Raw genomic sequence first — 24,089 nt, forward strand, 5'->3', positions numbered from 1 at the left:
AGCTAGATGGCTTCTTCTCTCTCTTTGATCCTCAATACCATGTTCTCCTCGATGTTCTTGGAGATCTATCCGATGTAATCTTCTTTTGCGGTGTGTTTGTCGAGATCCGATGAATTGTGGATTTATGATGAGCTTATCTATGAATATTATTTGAATCTTCTCTGAATTCTTATATGCATGATTTGATATCTTTGTATCTCTCTTTGAATTATCGGTTTGTTTTGGACAACTTTCCACAAATATATTCTCATCACTCATGTCCTACTAACACTCAGCAGATCATGATTTCCTTAAGCTTCTGACCTCATAGGTTCGGTAACTAATAGACATGAACGAAACCCCTTCATTCAAGGACCAACAATGGGACCATGGACGTCCTTATTAATCCCTACGAGCACATGAATGATACTCGAGTAGACCTTTGGTTATCATGTGATGTTCCCTTTGCTTCATGATACTTTAGAAAATCCGAGATGCATCGGTATCCTCCTAAGTCATCACATGCTCACTATACCGTTATCCTTGTTACCGGTTTTTTTCTTCTTACTCGTTGTTGTGTTTCGGCATCACAGTGACATAGTCACCTATGTCTGGCCAGACGATGATGGATTCCATCACACCGGGAGGGCCCTAAGAATATCTCTCTATCATCTGAGGAGCAAATCCCACTCTTGAGCTATCTAGTCCCTTGTCAAACCTTCTGATGAGCCTGAACGTTGTCGTTTTGATCACCGTGTTACAGGTGACGTTTAAGCAACCCCAAATTCCACCGTATGGTAAGAAGTGACTACGATACTCTCATGGTCAAAGGAGCAAAATCACACATTAACACTATGTGTTATTACAATTGAATATAGATGATATTAACTCAGTTCATAACAGACAATTTTGGGTCGAATCAATATAATCGTTCTTCCAACATCATGATCTCAATGTTGCTTTAGGACCATCGTTTAACATTTAACGATATTCTAACATCCGGAAAACATGATCATCAACAACACTTGAGCTAGCCCTAGAGGCAAGACTAGGAATCTTTTATTTAACCGTTTATCATTCCACACACGCATATGAGTTTTGCACTGAATCGCATATTTCAGGATCATAGTAGTTATAGCATAGAATATAAACTATATAATTATCAATATGGAAATATAATAATACAAATATTATTGCCTTTAGGGCATATTTCCAACAGTCTCCCACTTACACCAGAGTCAATAATCTAGTTGCATGTTTTATCTTACACCCATGGCTACCTGGTGTTTTTCATGCTTTGCTAGTGGTAGAGCCTTCGTCACTGGATCTGATACTCTTCAAATCCTAATTTTATTTGTTTCGGTAAAATTTTGGTTATCATGTGTAATTCTTATGTTACATTTACGGTAACACTATATCTCTATATAGTCCATTTTCATAGTAACACTATATCTCCATATAGTCTATTTACTATATCTCTACATAGTTAATATCATTTGGAATTACACCATAGTTTATCAATAAACTTTTCTTAATAAAGATTATACTTTATTGAGGACTTCTCAAGCCTCAATCTATATCATTTATAAAATCCACAATTATGTTAGTTTTCTGAAACAATTTCAAAATTTATAGCCCAATAGTTTATTTACAACAATCATGAAGTTGTCTTGTGTAACCTTTACAACAAAATAATTTCTAACAATTTACAACAATCTCTTCATCTCCTCCAGGGACAATAAGTAAAACCTTCTTCCAACTGAGGTACTTAATCTTTAAGCAATTGATACGTCACCAACGTATCTATAATTTATGAAGTATTCATGTCATGTTTACAATAATTTTATATGGTTTTGGTGCACTTTTATATGATTTTCATGGACTAACATGTTGACCTAGTGCCTGGTGCCAGTTGTTTTTTTCTACTTGTTTTTTATTTTACAAAAAAATCCATAACAAATAAAGTCTAAATGCAGCAAAACTTTTTAACAATTTTTTTCAGAACCAAAGAGACCCTCGAAACTTCGTGGAGGACCAGAAGAGCCACGAGGCCCCCACAAACCACCAGGGCGCGACCAGGGGGTGGCTGTGGCCTGGTGGCTTGTGGTCCCATCTTAGCTCATTCTCGCGTGATTCCAACTCTGAAAATTCTTATATATAGGGAAACCCCCAGAAATAACCCTAGAACTTTGACTTCACCGCCGCAAGCCTCTGTACCAAAGAGATCCCATATGGAGCCTTGTTCCGGCACCTTGCCGGAGGAGGAAATCATCGCCGGAGGCCATCTTCATCATCCCAGCGATCTCCATGATGAGGAGGAAGTAGTTCATCCTCGGGGCTGAGGGTATGTATCAGTAGCTATGTGTTTGATCTCCCTCTCTCTCTCTCTCTTGGGATCTTGATTTGGCACGATCTTGATATACCGTGAGCTTTGTTAATATAGTTGGATCATATGGTGTTTTCTCCTCTCTATCTCGTTCTGATGATTAAGTCTTTCCCTTTGAGGTTTCACTATTATCGGATTGAATATTTTGGATTTGAGAACACTTGGTGTATGTCTTGCATGTGGATACCTATGGTGACAATAGGGTGTTCTATTGATTCACTTGATATATGTTTTGGTAATCAACTTGCGGATTCCCTTGGTGACATTGGGGTAATCTAGGCACATGGGTTGATGCACGTTTTCATCCTACTTTCTCCGGTGGAAACTTTAGGGCACTCTTTGAAGTTCGTTGTATTGGATTGAATATTATGAATCTGAAGTTGTTTGATGCATATCGAATAATCAACTCACGGATACTTGTGGTGAAATTGGATGTGACGTCCGGATAATTAAGCTATAGTGATCCCCGGTAAATGATGCCATGTCACCTCGGTTATTGTTTTTAATCTCGCGTTAGTTCAAAACCGGTTCAAATCTAAATTTCAATTGAAGTCAAATGATAAAAGTTTTCAAACATTAAAACTAAAATGTTTGGGTTGTGTCAAATAATGCGTAGGTAATTATGGCGAAGAATCCACACTATTGAAAAAATGTTTAACTGTTCAAAATAAATAAAACTATAGATAAAACAATTAATTAAATGCCTTTTGTATTATATAAAATACTCCCTCCGTTCCTAAATATAGGGTGTATAGTTTTTGGCATGAAAATTAAAGAACGCACATGGAGTGAAAATTTCACAAGTTTTGGGCGAGATTACACCTGACTAATTGACATGAGAAAATAGAGGAGTTTGCCTAATATAAGTAAATGTAATCAAATCCCTAAAAAAATTATTCAAACGAGTGGTGCAACGCAAGACACCTTATATTTCGAACTTTTTCTAAAAAATCTATACACCTTATATCAAGAAACGGAGGGAGTATTAAACTATTTTTTCTGGGTTAAAAAATTTATGACAGTGGGTTTAGTGGCAATGCTAAATTTGGAGTTGAAATTATATTTTTACAAAATTAATATAAATTTAAAGTCAAAAGAAAACAGAAAATAAAAGATAAAATGAATAGAAGAGAAATAAAAAGCCCCCCCAGCCCAACTAGGCCACGGCCCAGCCAGGTCGGCCCACCTAAGTGGCCTACTTCAGCCTCCCCACCACCAAACCCTAGACCAGATCCCCCTCACTTCCTCCCTCGTCTCTACCCCTCATCCCGATCCAGATCAGGGTAGCGCCCCTGCGCTCGTCGCCGTTCGCTCCGCCCCGAAGCCGTCGGTGCCCACCGTCGCCGCCTCGTCCCACCACCACCTCGCCGGTGCCACCTCCCTGCCGGACCGCCTCATCACCTTTCCTACCCCGCGTCTGGCTCCAGCCACCGTCGCCGCTGACGTAGCGCCTGAGCGCCCTGACGCCGACGTCCTTCGCCATCACCGGCGCCACCGATGCCACCTCCCCGTCCTCCTCCTCGAGCCACTGCCACTCCCCTACACAAGTACGGTGAAGCCCCCGGCCTCTACCTTTCTCCCCGTCCCCGTCGTCACGGTCGCCGCTCTCCACACGCGCACGCGCTCACGACCGTGACCTCCTCCCCGCGCTGCGCCTAGACCGGCGCCCCGCTCGCGCCTCCTGCCGTCCAGGCCAGCCATTGCGCTCGTCGTCACCGTGCCTAACCCGCTCGCAGCCTCGCCGGCCCCGCCTGCTGCGGCCATTTGCTGCTTGCTCCGCTGCGGCCTCGCGTGGCCCCGCTGCTCGCCTAGTGCCCACTCGTGCATCGCCTCGCCTTCGCCCCACCGCCGATGTCGACCTCGCCCTGCTCCTGCACCCCCTGCATCGGCGACACCGCCACGCTCGGGCCACCTCCGGCGCTCCGACGCCCGAGCCCTGCTCCTACCCCTTGCCCCGCCCTGCCGCGGTGGCCTCACCCCGCCGCACCCCGGCGGCCGTCGCCCGCGTGCCCGGGGCTGCCCCGTCGGCCGCCTGGCACCGCCCGCCCCATAACACGTTCCGCCCGCTGCCTGTAACCCCCCCCCCTCGCGCCCGTTAAGCCCCCTTTACCAATGACACGAGGGGCCCACGCCCATGTACTGTTTAGAACAAAAAAAGGGAAAATAAATAAAAATATATTAATTAATTAAAGAATTAATCAAGTTAATTAATTTGTTTAGATTAACCTAATCACTAGTTAAACTAATCAACTCTATTTAGTTAGTTTTACAATGACAGTGGGACCCACACATTAGTTTGACTAGGTCAACTGACTAGTTGACTGCTGACATCACCCTGACATCATGCTGACGTCGTAATTACATTTTCTAATTAAATTAATTCTGTTAATTCTAAAAATGATTTAAATCTTTAAAAATTAATATAAAATAATCCGTAGCTCGGATGAAAATACTTTGTACATGAAAGTTGCTCAGAACGACGAGACAAATCCGAATACGCAGTCCGTTTGTCAGCCACCCGTCCCTAGCATAGCAAACATGCAACTTTCCCCCTCCGGTCCATCTGTCTGAAAACGTGAGACACCGGGAATACTTTCCCGGATGTTTCCCCCCTTCGCCGGTATCACCTACTGCCGCGTTAGGGCACACCTAGCACCGCTCATTGTCATGTCATGCATCATCATGCATATGTTTGCATTATATTTATTGTTTCTTCCCCCTCTTCTCTCGTTAGACACCGAGACTGACGCCGCTGCTACCCAGTACGACTACGGTGTTGACGACCCCTCCTTCTGAACTGAGCTTCCAGGCAAGCCCCCCCCTTGATCAACCCAATATCGCCTATTCCTTCTCTCAACTGCTTGCATTAGAGTAGTGTAGCATGTTACTGCTTTCGGTTAATCCTATTCTGCTGCATAGCATGTCTTTGCTACTACTGTTGTTATCTTTACCTGCAATCCTAAATGCTTAGAATAGGATGCTAGTTTATCATCAGTGGCCCTACATTCTTGTCCGTCTGCCATGCTATACTATCGGGTCGTGATCACGAGTATATACTTATATAAATAATATATGATACATGTTGTGACTAAAGTCGGATCGACTCGTAGAGTACCCACGAGTGATTCACGGATTGGGGGCTGAAAGGACATTTGTCCCGACGGCCCTCTGTGTGGCTCTTTGTGGCGGAGCGACAAGGCGGGTTGAGACCACCTAGGAGAGAGGTGGGCCTGGTCCTGGTCAGCGCCCGCGGTTACTTCAAAATAACACGCTTAATGAGATCTTGGTATTTGATCTGAGTCTGGCTACGAGCCTATACACACTAACCAACTACGCGGGAACAGATATGGGCACTCGACATCGTGGTATCAGTCGAAGCCTCCTAGACGTCAGCGACTGAGCGGCGTGCGCTGGGTTGGACCACGTAACGCAACTTCCTTTGTAATGAAGGTTGCTAGGTCTGCTCATCGGCCGCCCACGCAACGTGCAGGTGTGCAACGGGCGATGGGCCCAGACCCCTGCATGCATAGGATTTAGACCGGTGTGCTGACCTCTTTGTTAGGCCTAGGTAGGGCTACGGCGTGTTGATCTTCCGAGGCCGGACATGACCCAGGAAAGTGTGCCCGGCCAGAGGGATCGAGCATGTTGGGTAATGTGGTGCACCCCTGCAGGGAAGTTGATCTATTCGAATAGTCGTGTCCCTCGATAAAAGGACGACCCGGAGTTGTACTTCGACCTTATGACAACTAGAACCGGATACTTAATAAAACACACACTTTCAAGTGCCAGATACAAGTCGGTGATCGCTCTCTCACAGGGCGACGAGGAGAGGATCGTCGAGTAGGATTATACTATACGATGATACTTGGTGAACTTACCATCTACTCTCTTCTATATGCTTTAAGATGGAGGCTGTCAGAAGCGTAGTCTTCGATAGGACTAGCTATCCATTCCAGCACTCTGCACTTCAGTCCACAGATGCTAACCATTTTATTGATACCAATGCATATGTAGTGTAGATCCTTGCCTGCGAGTACTTTGGATGAGTACTCACGGTTGCTTTGCTCCCCCTTTTTCCCCTTTCTATACCCAGTTGTTGTAACCATATGTTAGAGCCCAGGAGCCAGACGCCATCGTCGATGATGACTCCTACTACACCGGAGGTGCCTACTACTATGTGCAGGCCGCCGACGACGACCAGGAGTAGTTTAGGAGGATCCCAGGTAGGAGGCGTGCGCCTCTTTTGATCTGTATCCCAGTTTGTGTTGGCCATCTTATGGCAACTTGTTTAACTGATGTCTGTACTCAGATATTGTTGCTTCCGCTGACTCGTCTATGATCGAGCACTTGTATTCGAGCCCTCGAGGCCCTTAGCTTGTATTATGATGCTTGTATGACTTATTTATTTTTAGAGATTTATTGTGATATCTTTCCGTGAGTCCTTGATCTTGATCGTACACGTTTGCGTGCATGATTAGTGTACGATTAAATCGGGGGCGTCACATTGGACTATCTAAGTGACATTATAGTTGGTTGATGTCTATCATATGGTGTTATTTAAGTACGAACTCTAGGGTTGTTTGTGACACTTATAGGGATGGCTCAGTAGATTGATCGGAAAAGATAACTTTGAGGTGGTTTTGTACAGTACAACAATTTTATGTTATGTTCTCCGCTAGATACGAATTGTGGAGTGATTCTTCGTCGCATGTTGAGGGATTGTTATATGATTCAATTATGTTAGCACTGCAGAGAGATTGCACTAGTGAAAGTATGAACCCTAGGCCTTGTTTTCAAGCATTGCAATACCGTTTGTGCTCCGTTTTATCACTTGCTACATTGCTATTTTTTTAATTTTCAAACTACAAAAACCTATATCTACTATTTCCTATTCATACTACACTTGTATCATCATCTCTTCGCCGAACTAATGCACTTATACAATTTTCTATTGTATTGGGTGTGTTAGGGACAAAGATTTATTTTATTCGATTGCAGGGTTGTTTGAGAGAGACCATCTTCATCCTACGTCTCCCATAGATTGATAAACCTTAGGTCATCCACTTGAGGGAAAATTGTTACTGTCCTATAAAACTCTGTGCTTGGAGGCCCAACACGAGTCTACAAAAATAAGATGTGTAGTACATCAAGCTCTATTCTGACGTCGTTGCTGGGAAAGTGATAGCTTGAAGGTATATTTTTAAATCTTGCAACTGAATCTTTTAGTTTCTTATTTTATCACTAGTTTGGTTTATAAAAGAAAATTACAAAAAAAAGTGAGGTTGCATCATATTTTGTGTCTTTGTCATGTCTTTTTAAAAAATGATGGATCAAAAAATTATGATCAATTGATAAAAGAAGAATTTAATAAAATATTTGGCATAAAATATTTAAATGATGAGCATAATTGCAAGGTAGAAGCAGAGACAATGTGGCAACCGAAGCGTATGAGGCGAGCTAGGGATTTAGAGGGGAAGCGTCGGACACGAGCTAGGGATTTAGAGGGGAACAAGAGAGACTAAGAGAGTGGTGTGGCCCGAGGGGTATAACTGAAAAGTGAAAAAAAAAACATTACGTGCCTGATTTTGTACATGGACGTCAAAAACGTTTTACATAAGTGAACAGAGCAGTAGTATACATCCCATTGTAGGTGTGTATATATTCAGAACTTTTGAAAACTTGAAAATTATAATTTTATAATTTTCAAATTCCAGTCTCCATGGAGCCCGAGATCCAAAAGCAATTTCCGCTCCAAGATGCCTTAAGTTCCACAACAGGAGCCAGTGTTATGTTTCCTCTTACGTGATTCACTTTTATGCTGGTCGTATTAAATTATATACAGTTCTAGCATGGTTACATACGCTTGTCACAACTCACGTCACTTGTCCAGGTCTTGCACCAATTCCTCAAATGATGGAAGATAGAATCAATTCATTCTTCTGGTCTGCTTGTTGGAAGTAATGTTAATCCTCTCATCTCGCAGCATGTTCATGCTGGGAGCCAGCAGCCTCGTGTACCGATCAAAATAAAGAAGCTGCTTCATGAGAAGAGCGAATTCCCTAGGAAATCTCAGCCCATATGACTCGCTAACCCTTACCTGGGAGATGCAAGAACAAATAAGTTAGTTTACTTTATTTTGTTCTCCAAGAACAATATATCCTGCTCAGGATTCAAATCTGCAACTTGATACTCGATTATTAAACAACATGTGCATCTCAGAATGGCATCTTTTATCCGGCTTAAAAGGACATTAATAAAAAGGATAGAACAATATAATCCCTCCGTTCCTAAATATAAGTCTTTTTAGAGATTTCAATATGGACTACATACGGATGTATATAGACGTAGTTTAGAGTATAGATTCACTCATTTTGCTCCGCATGTAGTCTATTGGAATCTCTAAAAAGACTTGTATTTAGGAACGGAGGGAGTAACTCTGAAAGCCAAAAGGAAGGAACCCATACCTACCTTCGCAGTTTTTTTTCAAGAAACCGCCAGGAGCGCTGCCTTTTCATATTAGACGAATAGAAGATTTTTGTACAGAAATGTGATGAGATTGTGAAGGGACTCATCAGAACTCCAAAAACATGAGGAAAAAACCCGAGTCTAACCGATACCCTCACTTGTCCTTGCGTGGCCAAATGCCATGTGACGCTGCTTTATGCCCTTGAAGGCCAGCGTGGTGACCTCCAGGAGGGTTAGGCGGATCCTATTAAAAGTGTGACGATTCTTTCCTTCCAGATGTTCCAAATCGTGTAGAGAGGTCTCCCACTCCTGCGCCTCTTAAACTCTTTCGGTGCAGCTTCAATCATGATCTCCACCAATCTAAGACCCCCCTGAGTTGTGCCCTGCACGGTAGTAGCCTGGATGATCTCACCAGTCCAAGCTTGAATGTTGCTTCAGACAGCCTGGGAAAGGGAGCAGTCTTTGCAGAGATGCACGGCAGTCTCAGGGGCACGCAGAGATAGCTTGCAGATCTGGTTGTGCAGCCACCCACGGATGGCAAGCATGTTGGCAATGAGATTCTACCGTGAAGAACGAGACAGGAGAAGAACTTGCATATTGGCTCAGCACACGCCAACCAGATCTTCGTGGAAAGGAACTTGGGGTGAGGTCCGTGGAATTGAACAGCATAGGCGGAGGCCGGAGAGTTAGACGCCGCTGGAAGTCCATTTCCAGGAGATGATGTCATACCGATCAGGGTCAAGGTTCATGTGAGCCAACAAAGTCCAAAGGTTGACAAACTCGTATAGCTGGGACAGGCTGTGCATGCGTGCTACGGCTCGAATCCAGTTATCATCCTGAAGCCCCTTCATAACTGACCTTTGCCTCCTAGTGGCGCTTCTGTACGGCTCAGGGGCGTAAGACTTGAGCGGACCTTTGCCTCTCCAGTTGTCATGCGAGAACAGAGTCTTTGCGCCATTTCCAATTGTGATAGTGGTCGGTGCCTATAAATATCCATGCCTGAATCATCACATGGCAAGGTGGAGCGCACCCACGGCCGCTCGGGATTGGTCCAGTGGAACCAAGGCCATCTCATCCTCAGCGCCTGACCAAATTTCTCCAGACCAGCAAGGCCAAGGCGGCCAAGCGATTTCGAGCGACAGACCGTGGGCTAGTTGACCAGCCCACCCGACGTGCTGTCAATGTCATTGTGCCAGTTGAAATTGCGCCCGATCTTGTTGAGCTTGTCGTTTGGACTTAGCAGTTTGGAGTATGAAACAGAGGATCTTAACCCATTTTGAACTGCAGTCCAAAAGATAAGAATATGCCTACTGATTGAGTTTCAAAAAAAATAAAATAGAACAAGAATACGCCTACTGCATATCTCCCTAACTATTGACTATAGTAGAAAATGTCTCACAATAAGGAATACTAGCAGCGGGAGGAATGGCATTTCATAAAACTCTACTTGAACATTTTGTTTGTAGTTCTACATTGTGTTCTCTAGATAGGATCAGAAAATCAAGAAGCTCACCAGATCAAGAAACAGTGCATTCATCTGCCTCTCGTCTACAACAACATTAGCAGATACAGCTGTAGCATCAGAACTTCTTGCAGCTGCCACTATAATTTCAGTATCCAACTCCTGCTTCACAAAAAAAAAAATGCATGAGAATCGTGCACCATAAAATAAACTAGTACAGTGGGATGTCAAATACTTAAGAAATACACTACAAGGCTAGCCACATTAGTTGCTCCACATAAGCTACCTAAATCCAAACTGAGCTGCCACAAGTATTCAGGCCAGGTCTGCTCTGGCATAGAGTTTTATACTTTTGGGACTTCGGCAGGATGTTTCTTCATTAAAGCACACCATCCACAATCAATAAGGCTGATCAAGCTTTTTGAATATCAAATCAAGTATCCTTCTGTTGGTGATAAAAAGTATACTTGTGCCCTTCAGTAGACATTACCTGTAGCGACGAGAATATCTTTTGCAAGTCCTTTGCAAAGGAGTCAACATCTATATCATTCCCTGTAGCACCCATTTCGGAAAGGGCCGATGCCATAGCATTGTAATCCTCAGTTGCGAAAGAAGCCAAAAAAATCTCCATAGCAGCCCAAGTCCTTGGGGATATTCGACCAACAATTCCTGTTAAGTATTAACTAATATTATTATACTTTGTTGACAAGATGTTATGGCTAAATGCTAACGAGTAAGTAAAGACTCTATCATAAATTCCAATGAGAACATAATGCCCGCTAAATGGCAATAGTAAGATCACTGTAGGAGGAACTTAAGTCTTAAAGCATACCAAAATCAATAAACCCAACACGCCCATCACGAAGTAACCATAGGTTTCCTGCATGCACATCCGCATGGAAGGATTCACATGAGATCAAGCTTCCAAACCTACACATTAAGTGGATCTATCAATATGCTTATACCAAGATTTGACTACTACCACATAATTATCCAAATCAATTGTTATACCAGAAGATAAACCGAGGCAGCTGGTGGAAGTGAAACATACCAGACATTGAGGGCAGTGACTAAAGTCAACTCAGGATCAGGAACAAGAGACCTTATAGAATCAAGATCGGTGAGTGGAACGCCATACAATCTTTCCATAGTTAAGACACGCTTTGTGCTGCAGTGCTGATACACAAATGGAGATTTGGCCTGCCTATCAAATCCCATTGCTTCGATGTATCTCTGGAAAGCCTCCATATTTACAGCCTCCTTTCTAAAATCAACTTCCTCAAGCATTGATTCCTTTATGTCCTTGATGATAGCTACCTAAGAAAAGAATATATAGAGCATCCTTTTTTTTGTTTACAGTGCATCTCAGAATTGAGTAATATATACTTCCAGTTTGTATTATCTAACTCAACGGCATCACAAAATGTTGACCTCCAAAAATACAGGAACATGTCTAAGATGTTTTCACAAAGCTATCTGTTATTTTGACATGCATGAACCACAAAATACTATAGTGTGTGAGTTATTTGCAGAATCAGATTCTTTCTGGACACAAATTTACGTAACTTTCTCGGAAAAAAAGAACTCATTGTAATGTTCTGATTAATGGCAGTACTCTGGATTTGTTGATGTAAAGTGTATTGTTTGATATACCTAAATGCAATCACTCTATCGCAGTGACCAATTCACTTCGTACCAATCTACATCATTGTATCTTGGCTCGGCCTTTTCAAAACAAAACAAGCATATGCTCATCGGAGCAAGTTTGTTCATTGGTAAGTATGCAAGCTGCATAATCAAATCAAAAACCAAATAAATATGCTACACATGAAACCTTAAAAAGGACATAAACTTCAGTTTTAGTGGAATTTGGTCTCTTGTGATCCAAGAACCACTTGGTTGAACGATCATTCTGTATAAAAATAAGGTTTACCCCTCATTTTAAAAAAAAACAGACTGCATGCTTGTTATTTTAAAACAGAGAGAATTCAAGTTTACTAACATATTTTTATGCTACAAGAAGATCAAGGATGTCGACGTATGTGGAACTATGATTAAGAGATCTCTTACCAGTGATGTCCTCTCTAATTCAGGGCTTAGAAACTCCAAAACACGTGCAACAAGATAGATAAAATTCAGATCGGCAACCAAAGTATCTTCAATTCCAGGTTTCAGGACTTTAATCACCACATCCTTCTGAGAGCTCTTCAACCTAGCCCCATGAACCTGGATGATAATAAAGATACCTCAATACTTTGATGCTAGACTGAAGAAGGCAATTCAGATGCTCCCAACAGAAACCTGTGCTATTGAAGCAGATGCTATTGGCACGGGATCAATGTACTCATAGACACTATCCAATGGCCGCTGCAACTCCTCACGCAATATCGACTCGATCTCGCTATAAGGAACAGGTGGTGCTCGGTCAAAACAATTCTGGAATTCTTCAACATATTCTGCAGGAAAGAAAGTCGGTGCAGACGCTATGAACTGCACAATCACGCAGTCAGTTGACTATGCAGGCCAAGTAATCAGACACAGCATATGATTATGAACAGAAAAAATACTTAGTAGACACCCTCTCCGCACCTGCCCCAAACACCACCCCCAAAAAGGTCATGTGCTCTCAAATTTTCCATATGGTACCCTTCAAAACTCTAACCATCATTAGAAATTTAGATGGATGGCGTGTGAATATGAATTCTTAGTTGTACAACTTAGGCCCTGTTTGGTGGGCTTCCATAGTGGCTTCCCGTGAAAAAAGCTGAAACCAACAAAACACCCTTTTTCTGAGACCCGCTTCAGCTGAATTTCTTTTCTGACGCATAGGTATACATGTGAGGACATGCTATTAATTCTGGCGTAAACCTTATCTCTTGATGGTAGTATAAAGTATGAACATGCCCTTACCTGACCTAGCTTGATATAAGTTGCACCCATGCGTTCAAAAAGCCTTCTGAGGTAAAGAGGAGAAAGCAAACCAAGCCGCATCTGAGCTGGAATTCCTTCTGATGTGTTAGCTGTCTGCATTAGATTGACAACACGGTAATATAAAAAAGTCTGCTGAAACAACCAAGACCACTAATAGCTGCATCAGTTAAAACTGATAATTGTTCAAAACCAACCCAAAGCAAACATCACCATCTTCTATAAAGAGTAGGCCTCAATACAACAATATCTTATACTCTTCCTTACAAGTTGCAACCTAACCCAACTCAACCCACCAGTACTTCAGCAGTTTGATGTTAAACCTATCAATGCCCTCTGTGACCCTTTGGGGGTCCTCAATATGCCTGCATACGCCTGTGCAAGCACATATGTGGGGCATGCACATGCAGAGATATTTCGTCCATATCAGAACAAGAGTTTCATAAATTTATAATTAGTTTTGTTTTCAAAAAAATATATCATTAGGTATAGAGCAAGTAATTCATGAAAGGTTTTCAATTGATGTAAGCTATCATCAATGGTTAGTAAATTTGATCCATAATAACCTATTTACATAAACAAAAGAAAAGATCGGAGAAAACTAGAATGTACAATGAGAGAATGGCATTGTGACTAGAATAAACTACAAAGGATTGAATGAATCCATGCGTGCTCATCTTTGTTAGTGTTATTATCAGTTATGCTTGTATTATTAGTTACATGCCACCAAATGCATCAGAAAACAAACTATATTAATGAGTCTACACTGTGTGGCTTGTCACCTTTTTTAAATGTACGAAGAGCATTTATATTTTCATTCATACCAAGATTTACAGAAATAACAGAAGAAGAATAAAACGAGCAACAACCTTCGAGAAGTCGTTTAGCCACTCCCCACCAACCCCAAGGAGAGCTTGGATCCCTTGTGCCATCCTAAAGGCACCTCGAGGCCCTGTGCTAATCGACGTCTGGAGAAGATCCTCGACTAATTTCGGCAATTCACCAGCTCTATCTGCAATTGGACAAAAATTGGAAACCTCTAAGGTAAGTTTTTCAGACAATAGCAAACTGAACTCCACACATTCAACCCATGTCCATGTATTACTCCATCACCAAATTGCCCTTAGTACCACTTATCCACCTCACACATAGTCACCAACATCACACCAAAACTACAACCCTCGCCAGAACCACAAAACATATCTATGTCCATTTTCGTATCACTCGTATGGAAAATACCTAGCCATTTCTGCATGGAATGAAATATTCAGATTCACAGACGCCGCCATTAGTAGTCATTAAATTACCTTGGAGCCGACTGGAGAAGTCTTGTGGCTGGGAGGAATAGCGCGCGAAAACCCGGACCCGTCGTCTCCAATCCCGTCCGGCCCCGAGCGCGCCCACCCTCAACGAACCTCCCCCACCGGCTGGAACCTGCCACAAGCCAATAAACCCCCGAATTAGTTCGAGACGGACTCCGTTACGCAACAGAACCCAAAACTCAAGCTCGCGTCAAAGCGAGTCCGGAGACGGTGGAGGCATGCTCCTGCAATTGCGGAGGGGAGGCCGGGGGGATGAGATGGGGGGCGAGAGGTTGGGGGCAGCCGACCTGAGGGAGTCGGTGGTGGTGGATGAGGAGAGGGGAGCGAGAAGCGGTGCCCCTAGCGGCCGCCGTCGCTGCCATCAGTGGATGGCTGGGTCGCCGGCGAGGGGGACGAAGTAGACAAGCGTACGCGTGTGAGGTGTGAAGTGTGATGAAGCGTGGGGCACGGCGTGCATTTGCTGGCCTTCAACGGGGTGTATGGGAGAAGGGTGCGATACGTGTAGCTGGTCTTTAGCTCAAAAAAATGATACTATGTTTTTTTTTCCAGAAAAATTGATAGGTTTTTAGGGCATCTTCAACGGCGACCCGCAAATTTTCTCTCGTATCCATTCTCGGACAGGGAAACCAGTCCGCGGACATGGATGCAGAAGACCGTCATCGAATGCTATCATGTACTATATGTACGCCAGTGCAATTTCAGATTTAAATTTAGTCCAATCCACACAGCGTGTCGGATCACACCAACATCAGATCGCATGCCCAATCACAACAAAAAAAGACAAGTATGCTTTGTTTTTACATGGTCGAAGCCAAAATAATATCAGTCTGGCAGTCCGTGAATTTTCTGCCCTACCAGACCGGCAATCCCAGCCATCTGCTCCCGGATCAAGGTGTCGCCGTCGCCGCGTAGACAGCCTCCGCCTTCGCCCTCATTGCCCGCCGCCGCCAACTGATTTTTCTGCCGCTGCAACATCTGGTAGCGGAAGGATTGCACGATCATTCTCATGTCGGCATCCAAAAAGTCCACATTTAAGGTTAACATTTTGGCGTCCTCCGCATTGGCGGTGATCTTCACTCTTTTTTTCTCGAGCGTGCCCTTCCTCTCTTCGATCACAATCCTCCTCTCTTCAAGCTTGAGCTTCTTGTCTGTCGCCCCCATCAACAATTTAAACCTCTCGTGTCGCCTCTCTGGCGGCTCAGGGGCAACCCTAGCCGCCGCACCTTCCCGTGTCGCCTCTCTGACGGTTCGGGGGGGGGGGGGGGGGGGGGGGGGGGTCGCCTCTCTAGCGGCTCGGGAGCAACCCTAGCCGTCGCACCTTCCCCGCCGCACCGCCGCTAGAGGCCCAGCCGGCGTTGGTGCCTGTGAATGCGGCGGCGAGGCCTTTTCCTCGGCGCCGTGGCCTCCTACCGCCGGCCAGACCTCTTGCGTGATTCGGCCACCGCCGCCGGCTGCTGCTCGCGCCGGCACGGATCCGGCCGCCTTGCTCCTCCCCTCCGGCCAGCCGGCTGCTGCCCGTGCTCGGCGTCGGCGAAGCTCTCCATCCCCTCCTACTCTCTGCCAGATATGGTCGAGCTGGAGTGTGACGCCCGGATAATTAAACTACAGTAATTCTCTGCTAATGATGGCATGTCATCACATTACTGGTCCTAATCCTCGCTTGATCCAAATCTTAGTTCAAACTCAAATTCAAATAAAGTCAAAAATTCAAATTGGTCCAACATGAAAACTAAAATGTTCAAAGTGTGGCAAATAATCCCTGGATATTTTTCATGTTGGAACCAACCTCTTTTGCTTTCCCAAAGTGCCACTGGAAATTATTTAGTGGTCCAGCAGCAATTTAAATTGTCCTTTTCAATTTCTAAAAATGGTTAGACAACTCCTTTTTGCCTCAAACTTTTTGTGACTCCTACAAATAATGCGTTTGATTTATGAGACAAGTCTCATATCTAACAAAACTCTTTTAGTCTTGCAGTTAAATAGAAAATAATAGTTAAAATCGAAAACAGTAAATAAAATCTAAATAAAAAGAGAAGGGCCTACTCTACTTGGCACTTTGGCCCAACTAGCCAAATGGCCGGCCCAGCCCACCTCCCCTCTTCTTCAACCTGCTACAGGGAGATAGGGGGTCGCGGCGCCCATCCGCCGGCCATGTCGTGCGTGGCGGCCATCCCCCGCCTCCCCGATGGCTACAAGGGCACCCCAAGCCCCTCCCCTCTCCCCCGGTCGAACCCTAGCCGCCACTTTTTTTCCCTCGCGCCGTTGCTCGCTCCCCTGCATACACCCGAAACTAATGTCGCCGCGCCATCGTCACCGTCGCAGCCAACATCGTCGCCTACGCGCGGGAGGACGTCCAGGAGGACCGCGACCGCCGGCTTCGCCCGTCCCGGTCATCAACTCAAGCCAGGACGGCTCGTACGCTTGCCATTGCCGACTTCTTCATCGCGTACATCGTCGGCCGCCGTCGTCGATTGCCTCGTCTCCGGTCCACCTCTGGCCTCCCCGTCGTTTCCATTGGAACCGTTGTGAGCTCCTCTTCCAAAACCCCCCTCTCCTCTCTCGATTTCGTCGTGGTAGCCGCTGTGCCCGAGCTCGTCCGAGCTGCCGCGTACGTGCGTGCCTGCTGCGGCTGCTTCTATGCGCGCGCGCCGGCCTCGCCGTGGTCTAGTGCTACTTCGCCTGCTACTGCTCCAACCCCGCCCCGTACGACGCTCGTCGACCCGCCACACGCGCGTCACCACGTCCTCACGCCCTCACGCATCGGCCCCCTGCCCTTGCTCGTGCCCGTAGTCGTCGCGATCGCGCCGCCCGCGCCCAACGCCCCTGCCTCTGCTGCTGCTCACGCCGCGGCTTGCTGCTCGCCTGAGCTCCTGCGCCCGCCCGCCGCACGCACCGCAAGCGCCGGGCGCCCGTGCTGCTCGCTGCAGCTCCGCCTGCTGTACTACTTGCCGCTGCCGCTGGGCGATGCTCTGCTGCCCACCGTTGCGTCTGGCCCGACCGGCCTTGCCGTGCAGCCCCGCTCCCCGCGCCCTGCGCCAACCCTGCCCGTCCCTGCGTTGCGCGCGCCCGCTGCCGTCCGCTAGCACGCTCCTCTGCCGCGTTGCTACTTTCGCTGCTGCAGTTACTGCTTGCGTCGCTGCTTGCTGTATTGCTGCTAACACTGTAGATGTAGTTAGCTTTGCAAAATTTACATTGACTAACCTCCTAGACAGCCTCTAAACAGCGGTTAAACAACTGTCAACAAGGCTAAGAAAAATATGAGTAGAATGTATACTTGATAAACTTATTTTATCCCACTGGACCAAATCCTTTCGATGCATGGTGTAAATACTACAAAAATCAAAAAAATGCTATCTTATGTTAACAAAACAACAGAATTGACTCATAACATTGTGTGTGTTGCGTGCTTTGTGTGGTGTGTGTGGCCGGCTTGGCCACGGCCCACGGCCGTGTGTGACCGGCCCTTGTGTTAATTAGGACTAATTTAGTTTAGGATTTAAGTTAGTCTAATAGCCGGTGACACGTGGATCTACAGTTAGTTTAAATAAAATCAACTTTATAAAAAAATATCTAAGTCAATGACATATAGGACCCTCCTGCACTGTTCACTTTTGACCAAGTCAACATCAACTATGTTGACTTTGACTGACCCCACTTTCATGCACTCTGGCTGGTTACACTCTGTGTACCCATAGCATCTTATTCTCTTATTTTGAAATAATATTAATTTCAGAAAATGATTAAAACTTTAGAAAAGCATAGAAAATTAACCGTAACTCGGATGAAAAAACTTTGTACATGAAAGTTGCTCAAAACGACGAGACGAATCAGGATACGCAGCCCGTTCTTCCGCCACGCATTCCTGCCATAGAGAATACGCAACTTTCCCCCTCTGGTCACCAGTCTGACACAGGTCCGGAACCGGGGAAACATTCCCGACTGTTTTCCCCCTTCATCTTTATCGTGTAGCCATATGTTAGGTCACAACCGGCACTCCTCCTTGCCAGAGCAACCAGGCAAGCCCCCCTTTGATCATCCCGATATCGCCCATTCCCTTTCTCTCATGCTTGCATTAGATTTTGCTACTGTAATTGTTTGCTTCTATTCTGATGCATAACCTGCTTTTGTATCTGCTGTTATACCTTACCTGTTTATCCTAAGCTGCTTAGTATAGGTTGGTTAGTGATCTATCAGTGACCCCCACCGTGTCCTTGTTGCCCCTGCTTCATCATTGAAGACCCGATCAACGGGATCGAAGACCAGCCCCCTACACCGCACATCACCCCCCTAGTTGTACAACTCTGCAGAGTTACGATCGAGTGCCGAGGGTGGAACCTCTTACATCACTCCTGATGAGATCTCTATAGTGTAGCTATACGGTCGAGGTCATCGAGGGTGATTTCCTCCTTAACCACTTCCGTTACGGCTCTGTCGTGCAACCCCTCAAGTGTGAACCTCGAGGGTGGATCCTCTTATGTTCACCTTGATGATAACATCGAGTGGAATTCACCGGGGGTGATTCCTCGGGTTTTCCCCTTGGTGTCAGACACACAGTTACTATGGTTACTATGTCTTTTACACTGAACCATGTTACTAAAGACGGGTAGGCCCTGAGGGGTACCCGCGCGAGCTTAATAGTGAGTGATGTGGAGATGGGTTGACCTGGAGGGTGCCTGCGAGATAACTACGAGGCGTGACCGGGCATTCCTAGCCCTTGCCGCAAGTACTCGAGACAGGGCGACGGGGTCACATCGATCGTGAGTCTCTGCTCGTTACCACGTGCTCCTAATCCACTACGATTTGGATATTTGATCCAAGGGGCCTCTGGCCTGATAGCACTAACCATCACGTGGGCATAGTATGGGCGTTCTGCGTCGTATGCATCAGCCGAAGCTTAATAGACGTCAGCGACCGAGCGCCGCGCGCCGGGTTGGACTGGTAAGCACCTTCCTTTTTGAAGGAGGTAGCTAGGTCTGCTCACCGGCTGCCCTCGCAACGTGCAGGAGTTCCTGGGGAGATGGCCCATGACCCCTGGGGGCATAGGTTTAGTCCAGCGTGCTTGACCTCTCTATTAAGCCTAGGTCGGGTTGCGGCGTATTGTTTGGCCGAGGCCGGGCATGACCCAGGAAAGTGTGTCCGGCCGGAGTTAATCGAGCGTGGTGGGTAAGTTGGTGCACCCCTGTAGGGAAGAAAACATCTATCGATAGCCTGTCCTACGGTAACGGACACTTGGAGTTCTATCCCGATCGATACAACTAGAACTGGATGGTGATGGGAATTGGATTGTGATGATAATGTTGGGGAACGTAGTAATTTCAAAATTTTCCTACGCACACGCAAGATCATGGTGATGCATAGTGTAAGTGCATCTAGTGCCACCCCTAGTTGGTTTTGGAGTATTGACGACAAACTTAGTTGAGGGACTAATGTGTTTGTGAGAATTGCAGGACAACACAGGTAGAAGTCCCTCATTGATTCGGTTTTCCTACCAGAGATGACCCCTAAAAATGTATGAAGACATTGATGTCAAAGGTGGTATATGAAGATATTCACATTGAAGACTATGACAAGAGAAGACATCGCATGAAGCCTATGGAGCTCGAAGACTTAGATCTTTCGTAATTATTTTTTTCTTTGATTGAGTCATAGGAACCACCGGACTGTTAAGTGGGGTCCAAGTGAACCAGTCAGAATGACTGAAGTGATGCTTAACCAAAACCTATGTCTTCGAGTGAAGACTATGAGAGCGAATCTTGTCCAGAGTCGGACAAGTCAGCTTTGCTTGTAGCCCAAGTAAAGTTGCCGCGTGAGTTTGAAATCTGACCATTGGAACACGTGTCAGTTCCTTAGTGACCCAGGGTCATTTTGGACAAATCAGGTCGGGTTGCCTAGTGGCTATAAATAGCCCACCCCCTACAACCATAAACGGTTGGCTGCTCAGAGTTAGAGTACGGCTTTTGTCGTTTGAGAGCAACCCACCTCGAAACCTTTGAGAGAGAATTCCTTGCGAGGATAAAGCCCTAATGACCTAGAGCCAAAAAGAGTTAGGCATCACTTAAGTCTTCTTGTCTGTGTGATCTGAAGACTTATTACACTTGAGGATTGTGAATCCTCCAGCCGGTTAGGCGTCGCGTTATGAGCATCCAAGAGCCATTGTGGATCGTCGGTGAACGAAGTCTGTGAAGGTTTGGGAGTCTACCTTGAAGACTTACCAGAGTGATTGGGCGAGGTCTGTGTGACCTTAGCTCAAGGGGAATACGGTGAGGACTGGGTGTCCTGAGCTGCGTGTTCAGGACTGGGTGTCCGGGACTGTGTGTCCTAAGGTTTAAATACCTAGCCGCCCCAACCAGACGTACAATTGTCACAGCAACTGGAACTGGTCCAACAAATCATTGTCTTCAACGAGTCACTGGTTTCATCCTTCCCTTCCCTTTACTTACTGTTACTCCTTGTGAAGTCATTGTATGATTGCTCTATCTTTTGTCTTCACTGAGTGACTGTGTGTTCTGATTGGCTTCATAATATCTTCCTGTCTGATCCTTACTACATTGCTGCTATTAGTCATTGTGCTTTCACTCCATTGAATACTTGACTATGGTTTGCCTAGTGTAGTCTACCTTCCGCTGCATGGTAATAGGTTTATTTCTATCATTTGTCTTCGAAACTTCCACGTTTTGAAGACTTTCATAAAAATCGCCTATTCACCCCCCTCTAGTCGATATAACGCACTTTCACATAGCAACGAGAGGGGAGAGTGTGTCCACGTACCCTCGTAGACCGAAAGCGGAAGCGTTAGGACAACGCGGTTGATGTAGTCGTACGTCTTCACGATCTGACCGATCAAGTACCGAACGCACGGCACCTCCGAGTTCTGCACACGTTCAACTCGATGACGTCCCTCGAACTCCGATCCAGCCAAGTGTTCAGGGAGAGTTTCGTCAGCACGATGGCGTGGTGACGATGATGATGTTCTACCGACGCAGGGCTTCGCCTAAGCACCGCTACGATATGATCGAGGTGGATTATGGTGGAGGGGGGCACCGCACACGGCTAAGAGATCAAGAGATCAATTGTGTGTCTTTGGGGTGCCCCCTGCCCCTGTATATAAAGGAGTGGAGGAGGGGGAGGGCCGTCCCTCTCTATGGCGCGCCCTAGGGGAGTCCTACTCCCACCGGGAGTAGGATTCCCCCTTTCCTAGTAGAACTAGGAGCCCTTCCAAGTAGTAGGAGTAGGAGGGAAGGAAAGGGAAGGGAAAAGGAGAAGGAAGAAAGGGGGCGCCCCCCTCCCTAGTCCAATTCGGACCAGCCCATGGGGAGGGGTGCGGCCACCCTTTGAGGCCTTTCTCTCCTTTCCCGTATGGCCCATTAAGGCCCAATACGGATTCCCGTAACTCCCCGGTACTCCCGAAAATACCTGAATCACTCGAAACCTTTCCGATGTCCGAATATAGTCATCCAATATATCGATCTTTACGTCTCGACCATTTCGAGACTCCTCTTCATGTCCCCGTTCTCATCCGGGACTCCGGACTCCTTCGGTACATCAAAACACATAAACTCATAATATAACCGTCATCGAACTTTAAGCGTGCGGACCCTACGGGTTCGAGAACTATGTAGACATGACCGAGACACGTCTCTGGTCAATAACCAATAGCGGAACCTGGATGCTCATATTGGCTCCCACATATTCTACGAAGATCTTTATCGGTCAGGCCGCATAACTACATACGTTGTTCCCTTTGTCATCGGTATGTTACTTGCCCGAGATTCGATCGTCGGTATCTTAATACCCAGTTCAATCTCATTACCGGCAAGTCTCTTTACTCGTTCCGTAACACATCATCCCGCAACTAACTCATTAGTTGCAATGCTTGCAAGGCTTATAATGATGTGCATTACCGAGTGGGCCTAGAGATACCTCTCCGACAATCGGAGTGACAAATCCTAATCTCGAAATACGCCAACCCAACAAGTACCTTTGGAGACACCTGTAGAGCACCTTTATAATCACCCAGTTACGTTGTGATGTTTGGTGGCACACAAAGTGTTCCTCCGGTAAACGGGAGTTGCATAATCTCATAGTCATAGGAACATGTATAAGTCATGAAGAAAGCAATAGCAACAAACTAAACGATCAAGTGCTAAGCTAACGGAATGGGTCAAGTCAATCACATCATTCTCCTAATGTTGTGATCCCATTAATCAAATGACAACTCATGTCTATGGTTAGGAAACATAACCATCTTTGATCAATGAGCTAGTCAAGTAGAGGCATACTAGTGACATTCTGTTTGTCTATGTATTCACACATGTATTATGTTTCCGGTTAATACAATTCTAGCATGAATAATAAACATTTATCATGATATAAGGAAATAAATAATAACTTTATTATTGCCTCTAGGGCATATTTCCTTCAGTCTCCCACTTGCACTAGAGTCAATAATCTAGTTCACATCGTCATGTGATTTAATACCAATAGTTCACATCACCATGTGATTAACACCATAGTTCACATCGACATGTGACCAACACCCAAAGGGTTTACTAGAGTCAATAATCTAGTTCACATCGCTATGTGATTAAGACCCAAAGAGTACTAAGGTGTGATCATGTTTTGCTTGTGAGAGAAGTTTAGTCAACGGGTCTACCACATTCAGATCCATAAGTATTCTGCAAATTTCTATGTCAACAATGCTCTGCACGGAGCTACTCTAGCTAATTGCTCCCACTTTCAATATGTATCCAGATTGAGACTTTGAGTCATCTGGATCAGTGTCAAAACCTGCATCGACGTAACCCTTTACGACGAACCTTTTGTCACCTCCATAATCGAGAAACATATCCTTATTCCACTAAGGATAATTTTGACCAATGTCCAGTGATCTACTCCTAGATCACTATTGTACTCCCTTGCCAAACTCAGGGCAGGGTATACAATAGGTCTGGTACACAACATGGCATACTTTATAGAACCTATGGCTGAGGCATAGGGAATGACTTTCATTCTCTCTCTATCTTCTGTCGTGCTCGGGTTTTGAGTCTTACTCACCTTCACACCATGTAACACAGGTAAGAACTCCTTCTTTGACTGTTCCATTTTGAACTACTTCAAAATCTTGTCAAGGTATGTACTCATTGAAAAAACTTATCAAGCGTCTTGATCTATCTCTATAGATCTTGATGCTCAATATGTAAGCAACTTCACCGAGGTCTTTCTTTGAAAAACTCCTTTCAAACATTCCTTTATGCTTTGTAGAATAATTCTACATTATCTCCGATCAACAATATGTCATTCACATATACTTATCAGAAATGTTGTAGTGCTCCCACTCACTTTCTTGTAAATACAGGCTTCACCGCAAGTCTGTATAAAACTATATGCTTTGATCAACTTATCAAAGCGTATATTCCAACTCCGAGATGCTTGCACCAGTCCATAGATGGATCGCTGGAGCTTGCATATTTTGTTAGTACCTTTAGGATTGACAAAACCTTCTGGTTGCATCATATACAACTCTTTTTTAATAAATCCATTAAGAAAT

At 45.3% G+C, this 24,089-nt stretch overlaps 1 protein-coding gene across 2 annotated transcripts; it reads right to left on the reverse strand.

Moving 5' to 3' along the window:
* Nucleotides 1-8,030: 8,030 nt before the first annotated feature.
* Nucleotides 8,031-15,022, reverse strand: LOC123151814 (uncharacterized aarF domain-containing protein kinase At5g05200, chloroplastic). 2 transcript variants are annotated; one of them, XR_006475856.1, is made up of 12 exons: nucleotides 14,830-15,022; nucleotides 14,528-14,654; nucleotides 14,090-14,232; nucleotides 13,203-13,316; nucleotides 12,594-12,782; nucleotides 12,363-12,518; nucleotides 11,344-11,609; nucleotides 11,125-11,222; nucleotides 10,783-10,961; nucleotides 10,344-10,454; nucleotides 8,834-10,111; nucleotides 8,031-8,462 (listed from the first exon to the last, which is right to left on the reverse strand). XR_006475856.1 is itself a non-coding variant. In XM_044571452.1 (11 exons), the coding sequence occupies exons 1-11, from the start codon at nucleotides 14,902-14,904 to the stop codon at nucleotides 8,292-8,294; spliced, it is 1,629 nt and encodes a 542-aa protein (XP_044427387.1). In that variant the 5' UTR covers nucleotides 14,905-15,022; the 3' UTR covers nucleotides 8,031-8,291. The 2 variants fall into 2 exon arrangements, 1 of the variants encoding a protein (XP_044427387.1); XM_044571452.1 differs by lacking the exon at nucleotides 8,834-10,111.
* Nucleotides 15,023-24,089: the final 9,067 nt, after the last annotated feature.

This window comes from Triticum aestivum, chromosome 7A, assembly GCF_018294505.1.
Source record: "Triticum aestivum cultivar Chinese Spring chromosome 7A, IWGSC CS RefSeq v2.1, whole genome shotgun sequence".
NCBI classification, from domain to species: Eukaryota; Viridiplantae; Streptophyta; class Magnoliopsida; order Poales; family Poaceae; genus Triticum; species Triticum aestivum.